At 38.5% G+C, this 17,112-nt stretch overlaps 1 protein-coding gene across 3 annotated transcripts in view; it reads left to right on the top strand.

The window, feature by feature from the left end:
- ITCH (itchy E3 ubiquitin protein ligase) overlaps nucleotides 1-17,112 on the top strand; it is a 99,010-nt gene that overhangs the window by 48,029 nt on the left and 33,869 nt on the right. For all 3 annotated transcript variants that reach the window (XM_006048070.4, XM_045162622.1, XM_045162623.1), the window contains 5 exons: nucleotides 6,918-7,075; nucleotides 7,787-7,976; nucleotides 9,182-9,277; nucleotides 9,980-10,154; nucleotides 14,401-14,470. In XM_006048070.4, coding sequence (XP_006048132.1) covers nucleotides 6,918-7,075; nucleotides 7,787-7,976; nucleotides 9,182-9,277; nucleotides 9,980-10,154; nucleotides 14,401-14,470 — 689 coding nt within the window. The remainder of the gene's footprint in view (nucleotides 1-6,917; nucleotides 7,076-7,786; nucleotides 7,977-9,181; nucleotides 9,278-9,979; nucleotides 10,155-14,400; nucleotides 14,471-17,112) is intronic.

The raw sequence follows: 17,112 nt of genomic DNA, 5'->3' as shown, positions 1-17,112 counted from the left end.
TGAATCTTTCTTAAAATACTTTATGAAACCACTCTAGACAGCTGTAAATTTCTTGCAAAGGCATTGCTAGAGCCCTGGCTTCATGCTATTTATTCATTTAATGCTTTATGTTTTCCCAAGTGAATCATTGTCACAAATAACCTGAGGGACAATGTCTTCTGGGTTTATGAGATTGCCAGACTGATCTTTGAGCATGTCTTTGTGTTAAGCATGAATTCCTTTGCATTAGCGTTTTCCAGTGAGCATGCCTCTTGGATGATGGGTTTGAAAAACATTTTGTAAACTGTCACATGCTGTTTAAATGTTGCTCTACAGGAATCATGGCAGTGAACCCTTTGCTTTTGTTTGCTGACTTCATCACTTGGGCATGTGTCCAGTGAAAAAGGCAAAAACCTCCCCGCCAGACATTTAAGAAGTTTACTAAACAGCTTTAGGTTTTTCTACTTTTTTGTTTAAATCAAGCACTACATGTATCATCAACATAGTTCTGATGGTCTCCTTTCCCCCATAGCATGTCTGGATATTTTGTATTTCTCAGTCTTGTCTTCTGTCACTTTTATGAATTACCGAGGTGACTGATGCTTAATGTTCAAGATTTTGTTTTTCAAAGTGCCTTCCTGACTGTTAATCATTGATTTGCATATTATAACCTTAGATTGTATTAGCATCTGGGTTCTCAGGAATCTTTATCTTGTTCATAAACATCTAAACTTACATATACTAATAGATCAGGTAAATATGTATGGTGAGATAAACAGACTTGTAAGACAAGCAAAGAGCAAAGCCATGGTAGCACTTAATTTGTAGCTAATTGCTTTTCAAATATAATGGTGATGAGTTCACACTGACAACTTTGTATAGTATATTGTTGTTGTTCAGTCATTCAGTTGTGTTCAACTCTTTGTGACCCCATGGACTGCAGCATGCCAGGCTTCTCTGGCCTTCACTGTCTCTCAGAGTTTGCTCAAGCTCATGTCCATTGAGTTGGTGATGCCATTCAACCATCTCTTTGTCCCCTTCTCATGCCCTCAATCTTTCCAGCATCAGAGTCTTTTTCCAGTAAGTCAGCTCTTCACATCAGGTGGCCAAAGTATTGCAGTTTCAGCTTCAGCATCAGTCCTTCCAATGAATATCAGGGTTGATTTCCTTTAGGATTGACTGATTGGCTCTCCTCTCAGTCCAAGGGACTCTCAAGAATCTTCTCCAGCACCACAGTTCGAAAGCATCAATTCTTTGGTGCTCAGCCTTCTTTATGGTGAAATTCTCACATCCATACATGACTACTGGAAAAACCGTAGCTTTGACTATACAGAACTTTGTCACTAAAGTAATGTCTCTGCTTTTTAATATGCTGTCTACGTTTATCATAGCTTTTCTTCCAGGGAACAAATGTCTTTTAATTTCATGGCTCCAGTCACCATCTGTAGTGATTTTGGAGACCAAGAAAATAAAGTCTGTCACTGTTTCTGCTGTTTCCCCATCTGTTTGCTATGAAGTGATGGGACCGATGCCATGATCTTAGTTTTATGAATGTTGAGTTTTGAGCCAACTTTTTCACTCTCTTTCACCTTCTTCAAGAGGCCCTTTAGTTCCTCTTCACTGTCTGCCATAAGGGTGATGTCATCTACATATCTGAGGTTACTGATACTTCTCCCAGCAATCTTGATTCCAGCTTGTGCTTTATCCAGCCCCAGCATTTCACTTGATGTATATAAGTTATATATATATATAAGTTAAATAAGCAGGGTGACAATATACAGCCTTGATGTACTACTTTACCAATTTTGAACCAGTCTGTGGTTCCATGTCCAGTTCAAATTGATGCTTCTTGACCTCCATACAGATTTCTCAGGAGGCAGGTAAGGTGGTCTGGTATTACCATCTCGTTAGGAATTTTCCAGTTTGTTGTGATCCACACAGTCAGAGACTTTAGCATAGTCAGTGAAGCAGAATTAGATGTTTTTCTGGAATTCCCTTGCTTTTCCCATGATCCAGTGGGTGTTGGCAATTTGATCTCTGGTTCCTCTGCCTTTTCAAAATCCAGCTTGTATATCTGGAAGTTCTTGGTTCATGTATTGTTGAAACCTAGCTTGAAGGATTTTGAGCATTACCTTGCTAGCGTGTGAAATGAATGCAGTTGTGCAGTAGTTTGAACATTCTTTGGTGTTGCCCTTCTTTGGGATTGGAAGGAAAACTGACCTTTTTCAGTCCTGTGGCCACAGCTGAGCTTTCCAAATTTGCTGATAGAGTGCGTGCAGCACTTTAACAGTGTCATCTTTTAGTTTCAAATAGCTTAGCTGGAATTCCATCACATCTACCAGCTTTGTTCGTAGTGATGCTTCCTAAGGCCCACTTGACTTCGCATTCCAGGATGTCTGTCTCTAGGTGAGCTATCACACCATCTTGGTTTTCCTGGTCATTAAAACTTTTTTGTGTACTTCTGGCTTGTGCTTCTGTTAGGTCCATACCACTTCTGTCCTTTATTGTGCCCATCTTTGCTTGAAATGTTCCCTTGGTATCTCTAATTTTCTTGAAAAGTTCTCTAGTCTTTCCCATTCTATTATTTTCCTTTATTTCTTTGCACTGATCACTGAGGAAGGCTTTCTTATCTCTCCTTGCTATTCTTTGAACTCTGCATTCAGATGGGTGTATCTTTCCTTTTCTGCTTTGCCTTTAGCTTCTCTTCTTTTCTCAGCTATTTGTAAGGTCTCCTCAAACAAACATTTTGCCTTTTTGCATTTCTTTTTCTTGGTGAGATGGTCTTGATCACTGCTTCCTGTTCAATGTCACGAACCTCTGTCTGTAGTTCTTCAGGTACTATATCAGATTTACTCCCATGAATCTATTTGTTATTCCCAGTGTATAATCATAAGGGAGTTGATTTAGGTCATACTTGAATGGTCTAGTGGTTTTCCCTATTTTCTTCAATTTAAGTCTGAATTTTGCAATAAGGCTTTCATGATCTGAGCCACAGTCAGCTACCAGTCTTGTTTTGCTGACTGTATAGAGCTTCTCCATCTTTGGCTGCAAAAAATATGATCAGTCTGCTTTTGGTATTGACCATCTGGTGATGTCCACATGTAGAGTCATCTCTTGTGTTGTTGAAAGAGGTTGTTTGCTCTGACTAGTGCATTCTCTTGGCAAAACGCCGTTAGCCTTTGCCTTGCTTCATTTTGTACTCTAAGGCCAAATTTGCTTGTTACTCCAGGTGTCTCTTAAGTTCCTATTTTAGCATTCCACTACCCTATAATAAAAAGGATGTCTTTTTTTGGTGTGTGTTCTGTAAAGTCTTGTAGGTCTTCATAGAACCGTTCAACTTCTTTGGCATTAGTGGTTGGGGCATAGACTTGGATTACTCTGTTATTGAATGGTTTGTCTTGAAAACGAACCAAGATTGTTCTGTCGTTTCAGAGATTACACTCAAGTACTGCATTTTGAACTCTTTTGTTGACTGTGAAGGCTACTTCATTTCTTCTAAGGGATTCTTGCCCACATTAGCAGATACAACGGTCATCCGAATTAAATTCACCCATTCCCATCTTAAAGTAGTGTAGAGAGGCAATACTCAGAGTCTCAAAAAGGTGTACAACTCGAAAGGAGTTTAAAACTCATCACCTAGGGGAAGGGAAGCAGTGTCAGAGCTGACTCTTGCTGCATTCTTCATGTTCTGAGGTTGCTTGGTCTTCCTGCAGGCAGTCAGCACCAATTAAGTGCTGACTGCCTGTTACTGAGCTTTTCTGTTCATTCAGAATAACCATTTGAGGAATGCCCACAGCAGTATGTGTCATGCCCTACTGTTCACACAGATCATCTGGAGATCTTGTTAAAATGCTCTCTCTTATATAGTGCATCAGGAGTGAAGTCCAAGATTGTATGTTTCTAACAGGCTCCTGTGAACTGTGCTTGCCTCTGGTCCAAATATCATTCTTTGATTTCTGGGGACCATAATGTGAAGATGATTTAATACATGGTACTGCCTCTGTTTTGGTTTCTTGAATCTATTAAATTTTATTCAGGATTGCCACAAGGTCCAGGGTATGAATTAGTGCAGTGTAGTGGTTTCCACTTACCAGGTAGTAGGTTATCAGAGCTTCAGCTGAATTATCTCCAAACTAGCTAATTCATGCTCTGCCTTGTAATCAATGATTCCCCTGGGAAAAGGAATTGGCTCTATTTAACTAACAGTAGTAACTTTGTATGGCACCCCACTCCAGTGTTCTTGCCTGGAGAATCCGAGGGACGGGGGAGCCTGGTGGGCTGCCGTCTATGGGGTCACACAGAGTCGGACACTGAAGCGACTTAGCAGTAGCAACAGCAGTAACTTTGTATCTGACATTCCTGTTCGTGTTCTCCCCCCTTTCTTTCTCTCCAACTGAAGACATTGCTCTGAAGAAATGATAGTTCCTTTAAAAAAAAGTTTGTGTTAGTATTCTGTATTGGTGTTTTTCTTTCTGGCTTATTTCACTGTGTATAATAGGCTCCAATTTCATCCACCTCATTAGAACTGATTCAAATGTATTCTTTTTAATGGCTGAGTAATACTCCATTGTGTATATGTACCACAGCTTTCTTATCCATTCATCTGTTGATGGACATCTAGGTTGCTTCCATGTCCTGGCTATTATAAACAGTGCTGCGATGAACATTGGGGTACACGTGTCTCTTTCCCTTCTGGTTTCCTCAGTATGTATGCCCAGCAGTGGGATTGCTGGATCATAAGGCAGTTCTATCTCCAGTTTTTTAAGGAATCTCCACACTGTTCTCCATAGTGGCTGTACTAGTTTGCATTCCCACCAATGGTAACAATAACCCTGTATACGAGACAGCAAAAGAGACACTGATGTATAGAACAGTCTTTTGGACTCTGTGGGAGAATGGCATTGAAATACATATAATATCATATATGGAACGAGTCGCCAGTCCAGGTTCGATGCACGATACTGGATGCTTGGGGCTGGTGCACTGGGATGACCCAGAGGGATGGTATGGGGAGGGAGGAGGGAGGAGGGTTCAGGATGGGGAACACATGTATACCTGTGGTGGATTCATTTCAATATTTGGCAAAACCAATACAATATTGTAAAGTTTAAAAATAAAATTAAATTAAAAAGTCTGTGGACACCTCTGTTCTAGATCACTTGGAACATTTTGTACACCATTTTCTGGGGTAGAAGGAGAGCACCTAGCTCTTGGAAGTAAGTGTACTTCCTTCTCCTGCTGTGGAACAGTCAGCCTTGTCCCAGACCTAAATATTAAAGAGCTAATGAAAACCAAGAAAATGATGACAAAGTTATCTGTGGTTGTGATAAAATAGTGCCCTTTCTGAAGAGTTATTTGAAATCTTAACCAGCATACCTTACAGTTCTGAATCAGTTCAGTTCAGTCGCTCAGTCGTGTCCGACTCTTTGCGACCCCAGGAATCGCAGCACGCCAGGCCTCCCTGTCCATCACCAACTCCCAGAGTTCACTCAGACTTACGTCCATCGTGTCAGTGATGCCATCCAGCCATCTCATCCTCTGTTGTCCCCTTCTCCTCCTGCCCCCAATCCCTCCCAGCATCAGTCTTTTCCAATGAGTCAACTCTTTGCATGAGGTGGCCAAAGTACTGGAGTTTCAGCTTTAGCATCATTCCTTCCAAAGAAATCCCAGGGCTGATCTCCTTCAGAATGGACTGGTTGGATCTCCTTGCAGTCCAAGGGACTCTCAAGAGTCTTCTCCAACACCACAGTTCAAAAGCATCAATTCTTCGGCACTCAGCCCTCTTCACAGTCCAACTCTCACATCCATACATGACCACTGGAAAAACCATAGCCTTGACTAGACGGACCTTTGTTGGCAAAGTAATGTCCCTGCTTTTCAATATGCTATCTAGGTTGGTCATAGCTTTCCTTCCAAGGAGTAAGCGTCTTTTAATTTCATGGCTGCAGTCACCATCTGCAGTGATTTTGGAGCCCAAGAAAATAAAATCTGACACTGTTTCCACTGTTTCCCCATCTATTTCCCATGAAGTGATGGGACCAGATGCCATGATCTTCGTTTTCTGAATGTTGAGCTTTAAGCCAACTTTTTCACTTTCCTCTTTCACTTTCATCAAGAGGCTTTTTAATTCCTCTTCACTTTCTGCCTTAAGGGTGGTATCATCTGCATATCTGAGGTTATCGATATTTCTCCCGGCAGTCTTGATTCCAGCTTGTGTTTCTTCCAGCCCAGCATTTCTCATGATGTACTCTACATATAAGTTAAATAAGCAGGGTGATAATATACAGTCTTGACGTACTCCCTTTCCTATTTGGAACCAGTCTGTTGTTCCATGTCCAGTTCTAACTGTTGCTTCCTGACCTACATACAGATTTCTCAAGAGGCAGGTCAGGTGGTCTGGTATTCCCATCTCTTTCAGAATTTTCCACAGTTTATTGTGATCCACACAGTCAGAGGCTTTGGCATAGTCAATAAAGCAGAAGCAGATGTTTTTCTGGAACTCTCTTGCTTTTTCGATGATCCAGCGGATGTTGGCAATTTGATCTCTGATTCCTCTGCCTTTTTAAAACCAGCTTAAACATCAGGAAGTTCAGGGTTCACTTATTGCTGAAGCCTGGCTTGGAGAATTTTGAGTATTACTTTACTAGCATGTGAGATGAGTGCAATTGTGTGGTAGTTTGAGCATTCTTTGGCATTGCCTTTCTTTGGGATCGGAATAGTCCCAACTATTTCTGTACCCTTGAGTAACTCCTTACTCTCTTTCTAGATGTGCTCTGAGAAGCTGTATATACATCTGCCATAAGAGCTGTTTATGTATTTGGTAGGGCTGGCCAGAAATTAGGAAGCTTTTCTCAAGCTCCTAAAAGTTGTGGTCCTCCTGTTGGTTTTCTGTTAAATTTAAAGAGCATTCTTATTCCCTTCCCTGCCTTTTTACCCAGAGCAAACGCAAGTGGATCAGATGACCCTGAGGATACAGGGTCTGGTGAAAATAGGAGGATCAATGGGAATAATTCTCCATCACTCTCAAATGGCGGTTTTAAACCTTCTAGGCCTCCAAGACCTTCACGACCACCTCCACCTACCCCCCGTAGACCAGGTGTGTATTCCAGCCGTATACTAGAGATATAGATCTCAGTACTGTTTATTATAAAATTCTATTTGGGAATTGATCCTCAGATAAGTGTTAAGAGACACTGGTAGGTTGATTTTCAAGCTGAATTTTTACATTTAAGTTTTTGGCCAAGAATAGTCTTTCTATAGTTAATTAAGATATGGCCTGTTCCCTAAGTTTTTCCACCAGGGTTGAGGCAGATGCTCTGCTAAGAATGAAAATCATGTGTGTGCTGTGAGTTCCCTGGTGGCCTAGTAGTTAGGATTCGGGGCTTTCACTGTTGTGGCCTGGGTTTAGGAAACTGAGATTCTAAGTGTGCCCCAAAGCAGGAGGGGGGCAGAAATCACACGTGTGCTATAAAAAGTATAGGCAGTACAGATAAGATTGTACCTTTCTCTGTGTGTGTGTACCTGTGTTGACATAAGCATTTCATAGAGTCAAGGATCTGTTTGCTTATTCTTATTATATGCTTTTAAAAAAGACAATCAGTAATTGGCAAATAACTTAACAATGGTAAATGATACTTGGATTTTTAAAGCAAAAATCATGCAAGTCAACATTTCATGTAGTAAAAATAGAAACATCTATAGTTAGATGTTAAAAATAGAAACATCTATCGTCTACCTTTTTATTTAAAATTCTATCCTGATTTTAAATTTCTAAAAATTGTTTTTCTGTTTTCCTCAAATCTGAAAGCATCTGTCAATGGCTCACCATCTACCACTTCTGAAAGTGATGGCTCTAGCACAGGCTCTCTGCCACCAACGAATACAAATTCAAGTACATCTGAAGGAGCAGCATCTGGATTAATCATTCCTCTTACTATATCTGGAGGTGCAGGCCCTAGACCATTAAATCCTGTACCTCAAGCTCCCCTCCCACCTGGGTGAGTAATTGTTTTTGGTTAACGTTTTCTTTAGGCTTCTGCATAGACTTACTAATAAGGAAAATAGTACTGAATTCCATTCTTTTAAAAAAAATATCACTGTGGTTATGCATGTGTGTTGGGAAGTCTAGAGTCAAACTGAACAAAATAGCTTGCCATATTTGAAATTACTCCCTCATTTTAAAGCCAACTGGAAGCAAAAAAAAATTTTTTTAAAGAAGGACTGAGCCTTAGGAACTTACCAAGGCCAAGTAATAAAATAGTTGCCTAATTCAGGTTGCCTTTTCTTTGAAGGGAAAATATCACTTAAATTTTATTTCTTTGCCATTGTAAAGTCATGGCAGAGTTGAATTTAGGAAACTGAAAAATTGCAACTCAATCTCATGTACATCTCTACTTATTTTTAAAATTAATAATACTGAATAGTTATACACAGATACATTGTGGCAGTTCAGAATGCTAATCAAAATTAACTAGGTGATAAATTAAGAAACTCATGATGAGGATTTTAATTGCTAAAAGAGACTATATTATTTATGTGGGTAGTTAGGCCATTTTCATTTTTGATTAATTGCTAAAAGAGACTATATTATTTATGTGGGTAGTTAGGCCATTTTCATTTTTGAAAGCCAGATTAGAAAATTCTTTGTGTTGGAGATTAGCAAAGAGAATCTGGGTCGGTTCTCTTAGAGGTAATTGGTTTTTCTAAACTCTATTGGTTTATTCCTGTCTTTTTTACTTTGGATAAACCTACCAAGGAAACTAGAATACTCAGGTTGCCTTTGTCCTTAAGCCTGCAGGAGCACATCTGATAGTCTTATTCTTTGATTTCAACTTTTCTAGAACCCAAACTGTCCTTTGCCCTTCATTTAACAGCTCTCAGTCTTTCTTCAGATTTTGTAACAATAATTACAGTTTTCTTTTCCACTCAAGTTCTATGTATACTCTGATCAGATTGAAACAGATTTTGTCACCTCAGTGCATTTCTCAGCCTCTTTAGAAATAGAAGACATCTCCTCGAGCAGACACTTAAGCAAGAGAAATCTCATCCTGTTACCCTCAGGATAACATTTCTTGACTTTATTCCTAAATTCTTTTGGTATCTGCTTTATGTACTGAAATGGTCATTTGTCTCAACTCTGGGATTAAACAACCAGGCAACTCATACATGTAGCTTAGCAGCCTTTTTAAATTTTGTGTTTAAGCTGGGAGCAGAGAGTGGACCAGCATGGGCGAGTTTACTATGTAGATCATATTGAAAAAAGAACAACGTGGGATAGACCAGAACCTCTACCTCCTGGGTAAGTGTCTGAATTGGAAAAAAAAAAGTATTCAGAACTATAGACTACATCTATGGGGCTTCCCAGGTGGCGCTAGTGGTAAAGAACCCACCTGCTAATGCAGGAGACAAGAGACATGGGTTTGAGCCCCAGGTCAGGGAGATCCCCTAGAGAAGGGCATGGCAACCCACTCTAGTATTCTTGCCTGAAGAATCCCCTGGACAGAGGAACTGGCAGGCTACGGTCTATAGCGTCACGAACAGTGGGTATATGGGTTCAATCCCTGGCCCAGGAAGATTCCACATGCTTTGGAGCAGTTAAGCTCATGTGCTACAACTACCGAGCCCGTGCTGTAGAACCCTACAAGCCGTAGCTACTGAGCTTGCATGTTGCAACTCCTGAGCTCTGCTGAGTTTGCGCGCTCTAGAGCCCGTGCTCCACAACAGGAGAAGCCCATGCATTGCAACTGGAGAGTAGCCCCCACTCTGCACCTAGAGAAAACCTACACAGCAACGAAGACCTAGTGCAACCAAAAAATAATAAGTAAATAAGTTTTTAAAAACTGTAAAGTACATACATATAAAAGACTTCAGGTAATTGAAAAGTAGTTGTGCAAGGTAAAATCTTACCAGATCTGTACCAGGGCTAAAATGAAGTCCCACTTAATTCTTAACTGTTTCACAAATATTTGTTGAATTCAGTTTTGTTTTTATCCTGATATAGCTGGGAGCGGCGGGTTGACAACATGGGACGTATTTATTATGTTGACCATTTCACAAGAACAACAACGTGGCAGAGGCCAACACTGGAATCAGTCCGGAACTATGAACAATGGCAGCTCCAGCGTAGTCAACTTCAGGGAGCTATGCAGCAGTTTAACCAGAGGTTCATTTATGGGGTGAGCAAATGTACTTGGCTTTATAACCTTAATGAGGGTTGAGTTTTAACCTTTTCTTACATATAAAATGTAAAGCACTAAAAAGAAAGTACAAATAGGATGGCAACCCAGTTGTTGCTATTGATGATATTATTTTTCGACCTTGTTTCCCACAGTCTATGTAGGTGATTTATTCTTTTCTTTTTAAAATTTCCTAAAATTCAACTTCCTTTGCTTTGTTACTGGCAGAAAAGTTTTCCGACAACTTAAAATTTGTTTACAAAAGAATAATAAAAAATAAATCCAAGCAGTGTAAAAAGAATTCAAACAGTTCTGAATTGAATACTGCCTAGCTTAGCAGAACATTAGACTGTTTGGGTCTAACAGCACCTGACTCAAGTGAAACTCATGATAGAATTGAATCATTTTGTAACATGTAAAGGTAAAATTTATACAATACATTATTTAGTGCTTGAGAAGATTAAAGAAGTTTGATTCCTTATAGAATTATGTTAAATATATTATTATGACTTTGAAGCCATATTATCTTTGGTATCAAAATGTCTCCTTTCTGGAAATCTTTTAAATTTACATAAACCAACTCACCAAGAGTTCAAGAGAAGCTGACCCTCTCCATTCCCCTCTCTCCCCTTCTACTGCCATCAGTATCATCTCTGTTAGAATCTATCAAAATAAATTCTTGTTTTCATTAGGCATTACCGTTTTGCCTTTTCTCCATATTTCTGTTTCTTGGACTTTGTCATCATAATAGTTACCACTCACCAACGTAGATAAATTTGCACCTTGCTCAGCAGCTTTCGCTTCACCACCTGATTATGACTAAGATAACTTTCTTTCATGTAACAGTTTTTCCTACCAACTTCTGTAGACAGTTGTCAATGTTTTCCCCTTCCCAGTGGTTTTAGAAGTGAAATTAATTTTTGTCTCGTCTATTACAGTTTTCTTTTTTTTCCATGTTTTACATCTTCCTTTCTTTCTAAATTATAATCATCTTCGGTATACCTGGCCAAATTTCTTTTAGGTTTGAATGCCTAGCTGGCTTGCCTTCTTTAAAGCTAGTTTCCACATGGGTGTCCAGTGGAAAGAGCATGGGCTTTGGAGTCAGACACATCTGGGTTCGAATCCTGGTTCCACAGTTACTTTCTCTGTTTGATTTTGAGTAAGTTCCTTAACCTCATCAAGACTCATTTACTTTATCTATACAGTATATCCATAGATAAAATTACCTCAGGGTTTTTTGTTTTTGAGGATTCTGTAAGATAAAGTTCCAAATTTTGGGGGTACATATTAAATGCATAGAAATACCAGTGTTCATCTTTTTTTAAAATCTTTTCTCTCTTTTCTCTCCCTGCATTTCTATCCACAAATGCAGATGTGCATTTTAGAATACATGATCTTTTATTTTTATTGAAGTATGGTTGGTTTACAACATTAGTTTCAGGTACACAACATAGTTATTCAAATTTGTATAGATTATGTAACATTTAAAATTACTGTATTGGTTCTATTTCCTGTGCTATATAATATATTCTTGAAGCTTATTTATTTTATATGCAGTAGTTTTTTACCTTTTAATCCACCACTGTCCTGCTTCCCTCTTCCCACTGGTAACCATTAGCTTGTTCTCCCTATGAATCTGTTTCTATTTTGATTATTCATTTGTTTTAGTTTTTGTAGTTTTAGATTCCATATATAGGTGATAACATACAGTATTTGTCTTTCTCTGACTTACTTCACTAAACATCATACCCTCCAGGTTCATCCACTTTGTTGCAGATGGCAAAATGCCATTTTTTGTAGGGGGCCGAAGAGTATTCCATTGTATAATATGCTATATATTCTTCAGTTATTCATCTGTTGATGAAACACTTAATGTTGCTTCTATATCTTTCTTGGCTATTATAAATAATGCTACTGTGAACATTGGGGTGCATATATTTTTTTGATTTCTCATATATATATATATGTATATCCATGAGTTGAGTTGTTCTATCATATGGTAGGTCTCTTTTAGTCTTTTTGTTGTTTTTAGGTTTTTTTTGGCCATGCCATGCACTTAGTTCCCCAGTCAGGGATTGAACCCAGGCCCTCTGCAGTGGAAGCATGAAATCTTAACCATTGAACCACCAGAGAACTTCCTATTTTTAATCTTCTGAGGAATCTCCATACTGTATTCCAAAGTAGCTGCATCAGTTTACATTTCTGCCAGTAATATACAGGATTCCCTTTTTCTGTACATCCTTGCCACATTTGTTATTTGTGACATTTGTGATGATAAGCATTCTGATGGGTGTGAGGTTATCTCTCATTGTGGTTTTGATTAGTGGTGTTGAGCATTTTTCATGTGCCTGTTGGCCTTTTGTGTCTAGTATATGATCTTTTAAAATCCTCTTTTTAAAGACAGTTAGAAAATTCCTAAAGCACCCACATTGTGTATTGCTTCATTGTAACTTAACCGATTTGATACTCTAACAAACTTTTCTTGAATTGCAGCTTTTATTCATGAACCATTTTTCCTTTTCTCCTGTCTACATTCCTACTCTTCACTCTTGTTATAGAGTGGTTCTAAATTACAAAGAACTTAAACAGCCTATTTTAGTTATGAACTGAATTTAACATTCTTAATGCTAGCTACTTAAAAAGTGGTGAGGTGTTGTTAAGAAAATCTGTTTATTTGGTAGGTGAAGTGGCCTTTGTTCTGACCCTGGTTATAGGGCAGCAGATGCTCATAAACTCAGTATTTTTAACCTCAGAATGGATATGGTTGATGATGGGTCATTGTATAATGGCTCTGGCCCATGGCTTCATTGTGCCTGTTCTTAGCTTATCTGTCCAGGGAAAGTCAGTGCAATAGGCTTGGGTCTTAGAAAAATTATCAGAGCAGTTTGTCATATGCTAAACTGCTCCAAACTGTTAACAAGGTTCAGACCTTGTATAGTGTTTCTCCTTGGCTTTCCTGTTCCCTATTGTTTCATTACTGTTGTCTGTCAGGAGCAGGGCCAGTCCTTGACCGGTCTATCTTCTATGAGCTTTTATGAGAAATAGAGTATCTCTCATATGCTTTTAAAACTTTTTAGTCAGTTAACTCAGTTTCCATAATAAATTGATGATATGGAGCGAAAAAGACCAACAGTGGAGGAAACTGCCATAAATTTAGACTTAAGAGACTAGACCAATATGCAATATGATGATTTTGGATTCTGATTCAATCCAGTAAGTAGCCAGAGGCATTTAATTACAGATTGTATATTAGATGATAAAATTAACATAGATCTTTGGTAGGTGTAATAATGATACTGTGATTGTATAAGAAAATATTCACAAATTTTAGGCCTACTAAAATAGGAGTGAAATGATGACTTTCCCCCCCCCCCCCCTTTTTTTGCTCAGCAAAGAATATGAAAGAAAAATAAATGTTAGCAGTTTTGGTTACTGTTGAATCTTGTTGCTGGGTACATGGGGTATACTATCTTATTTTACTTGTGTATTTTTCCCCATAATTTTTAAAGCAATTAGTCTATTATTTATTTGCCTTATCTTACAGAAGAAAGGGTTTAACCGCATCTTACTGAGAGACCACAAAGTATCCCCCACTTTATTACATATTTAAACTGAAACACACTCATTAACCCTTCATCCTACACACTCAGTATGACTTTTGCTTCTCTTTTTCCAGTGGTTGACTCCTATTTTCCTTTTATCTAGCCAGACCTCTCTCTCCACCAGTGTGATAATTTCAAATGAATTTTTGAAATCTTCTCTACAGTTCTAGGCTTATCAATGCCTTCCAAACTGAAATTCTTTCCTTTTGCTCATCTGGATAGCCTATTCTTCATATTCCTCCAACTCTCTTCTCACGATTTTGGGGTTAGAAATGTAAGATTTTTCTCAGCCAGCTGATGACTGAGTACTATTATTCTTAAGTGACTTCTGTAAGGTTTATATATTTCTCTAATTTACTGATTTAAAGCTAAGTAAGGGGAACAGTGGTCAATTTGGGTGTAAAATTACTTGTAATACTTAAATATCAGATAGTTTCAAATATTGACAGATTATTTTTTTTTTTTTTTTTTCATGAGAATGCATTGACTTCCGTTCTTGACTTTCATTCATACTTCTCTAAGATGTGGACTGTTTAAGAGTATGTTATGTTGCACATGGCCAGGGAAAGGCTTATCAGAATTCATAAGCTTGCTTTCCAATTATCTGTTTGTTATTTAACCATTTTGGGGATGGTTCTTTTTAGAATCAAGATTTGTTTGCTACATCACAAAATAAAGAATTTGATCCCCTGGGTCCCCTGCCGCCTGGATGGGGTAAGTCACGTGGATTTTTTTAAAAATTAAATTCAGTCATTTTAACAATTATGTATTTATGAATGGATGATAAACCTTGCTCTTGCTTGAGTGGATATCTGAGAAGCTTTTTGGGTGTCTTGGTTTAATTTGGAGTGCCAAATAGGCATTAAATTCCCCAAATGTTCTAAGTTACTCTTCTAAAATTTAAAAGTATTTTGCCCACTCAGCATAAGAAAGACTGGATTATGATACCTAGGAAAATCTGGATGGACCTCTAGAGCATTATGCTTAGTGAAAAAAATTCATTTCAAAAGATTATGTTCTAAATATGATTCAATTTATATAACATTCTTAAAATGACAAAACTATAGAGATGAGAAATAGAGTAGTAGTTGCCAGGAGATAGCCACTGACTGGTAGGTGGTTCCAAATACAGGAGTTAACATGAGTGGTTCTTACATAGTGGTGGAATAGTTCTGTCCCTTGACTATGGTGGTGATCATACAGATCTGTACATGGAATAAAAGTGTATAGAACTATATATTACAGAAATGAATTCAAACTTTAAAAATTAATAAAGACGGAGTTAAGTTTATAGTCAACAGTAATGTATCAGTGTCAGTTTCCTGATTTTGATACTCTGCTATCATTGATGACATAAGATGTCATCATTGGGGTAAACTGATTGAAGGGTATGTGAGATTCTTGAACACTTTTTGCTTCATACTATAATACTTATTTCAAAATAGAAAGCTTTAAAGATGATTTTGATCATATTCGTGCTTTTCAAACACAGTTCAGAGGTTGATAGAGTCGATGTTATCTGAAAGAACAGTGGAAGGGGGAATGTGGTAGGGTACTGACTGTGTCCTGCACCGTGGAGTACCTGAGTAAGCTCTGTTATCAAGTACCTTAGTTATTAAAACTTTGTTATTAGACTTTAAGATGAGCCTGCCCTACCAGATTATTTCATGTGTGTTATATAAGTCATAGAGCTATAGTACATTTCTAGAATAAACATGACAATATAGAAACAGTTCTGCATGGAAGAGAAAGACTATATATCAATAGAAAGTGGAAAACAGCAGAGTAGAACCATTTATGGAACCAGTTGAAGTTCTATCTTCAAGAGCTGCAGATATTTCAGAAAGTAATAATTCTAGGTAGTCTTGTTGGGAAACACCAGTTTGATAGATCGCTCTAGCATTGTTTTAGGAATGGAGGGGAAAAAATTGATGTCAAGGTCACATGAATCTGGGCAATAAATGAAATTGGCTGTTTAAGCCTGCCTTTGAGTTACGGCTCAGCTGATAAAAGAATCCACCTGCAATACAGGAGACCTGGGTTCAATCCCTGGGTTGGGAAGATCCCCTGGAGGAGGGAAAGGCTACCCACTCCAGAATTCTGGCCTAGAGAATTCTATGGAACTGTGTATAGTCCATGGGGTTGCAAAGAGTCGGACTGAGCGACTTTCACTTACCACAGAATACACAGAAGAACTGTGCAAAAAAGGTCTTAATGACCCAGATAACCACGATGGTGTGACCATACACCTAAAATGGACATCCTAGACTGTGAAGTCAAGTGGGCCTTAGGAGGCATTACTACCAAGCAAGCTAGTGGACGTGATGGAATTCTAGCTGAGCTATTTCAAATCCTAAAAGATGATGCTGTTAAAGTGCTGCACTCACTATATCAGCAAATTTGGACCACTGCACTGGAAAAGGTCACTGAAGGGCAATGCCAAAGGATGTTCAAAGTACCACACCATTGCATTCATTTTGTGTGTAAGAAGGTCATGCTCAAAATCCTTCAGGCTAGCCTTCAACATCATGTGAACCAAGAACTTGGAGATGTACAAGCTGGATTTAGAAAAGGCAGATGAACCAGAGATCAAATTGCCAACATCCATTGGATCATAGAAAAAGCAAGAAATTCCAGAAAAGCATTTACTTCTGCTTCACTGACTACACTAAATAAAGCCTTTGACTGTGTGGATCACAACAAAGTGTGGAAAATTCTTCAAGAGATAGGAATATCAGACCACCTCACCTGCCTCTTGAGAAACCTGTATGCAGGTCAAGAAGCAATAATTAGAACTGGACATGAAAACAACAAACTGGTTGAAAATTGGGAAAGGAATTTGTAAAGACTGTATATTGTCACCCTGCTTATTTAACTTATATTCAGAGTACATCATGTGAACAGGCTGGATGAAGCTCAAGCTCGAATCAAGATTGCCAGGAGAAATACCAATAACCTCAGATATACAGATGACACTACCCTAATGGCAGAAAGGGAGAGGAACTGAAGAGCCTCTTGAAAGTGAAAGAGTGAGTGAAAAAGCTGGTTTTAAACTCAGCATTCAGAAAACTAAGATCATGGCATCTGGTCCCATCACTTCATGGCAAGTAGATGGGAAAAAAATGGAAACAGTGACAGACTTTATTTTCTTGGTTTCCAAAATCACTACAGATGGTGACTGCAGCCATGAAATTAAAAGACATTTGCTCCTTGGAAGAAAAGCTATGACAAACCTAGACAGCCTATTAAAAAGCAGAGACGTCATTTTGCTGACAAAGGTCCATGTAGTCAAAAGCAATGGTTTTTCCAGTAGTAATGTATGGATGTGAGTGTTGGACCATAAAGAAGGCTGAGTG

Source organism: Bubalus bubalis, chromosome 14 (assembly GCF_019923935.1).
Source record: "Bubalus bubalis isolate 160015118507 breed Murrah chromosome 14, NDDB_SH_1, whole genome shotgun sequence".
Classification (NCBI taxonomy): Eukaryota; Metazoa; Chordata; class Mammalia; order Artiodactyla; family Bovidae; genus Bubalus; species Bubalus bubalis.
The sequence above is the reverse complement of the archived record's forward strand: the minus strand, read 5'-3'. Positions and strand labels throughout refer to the sequence as shown.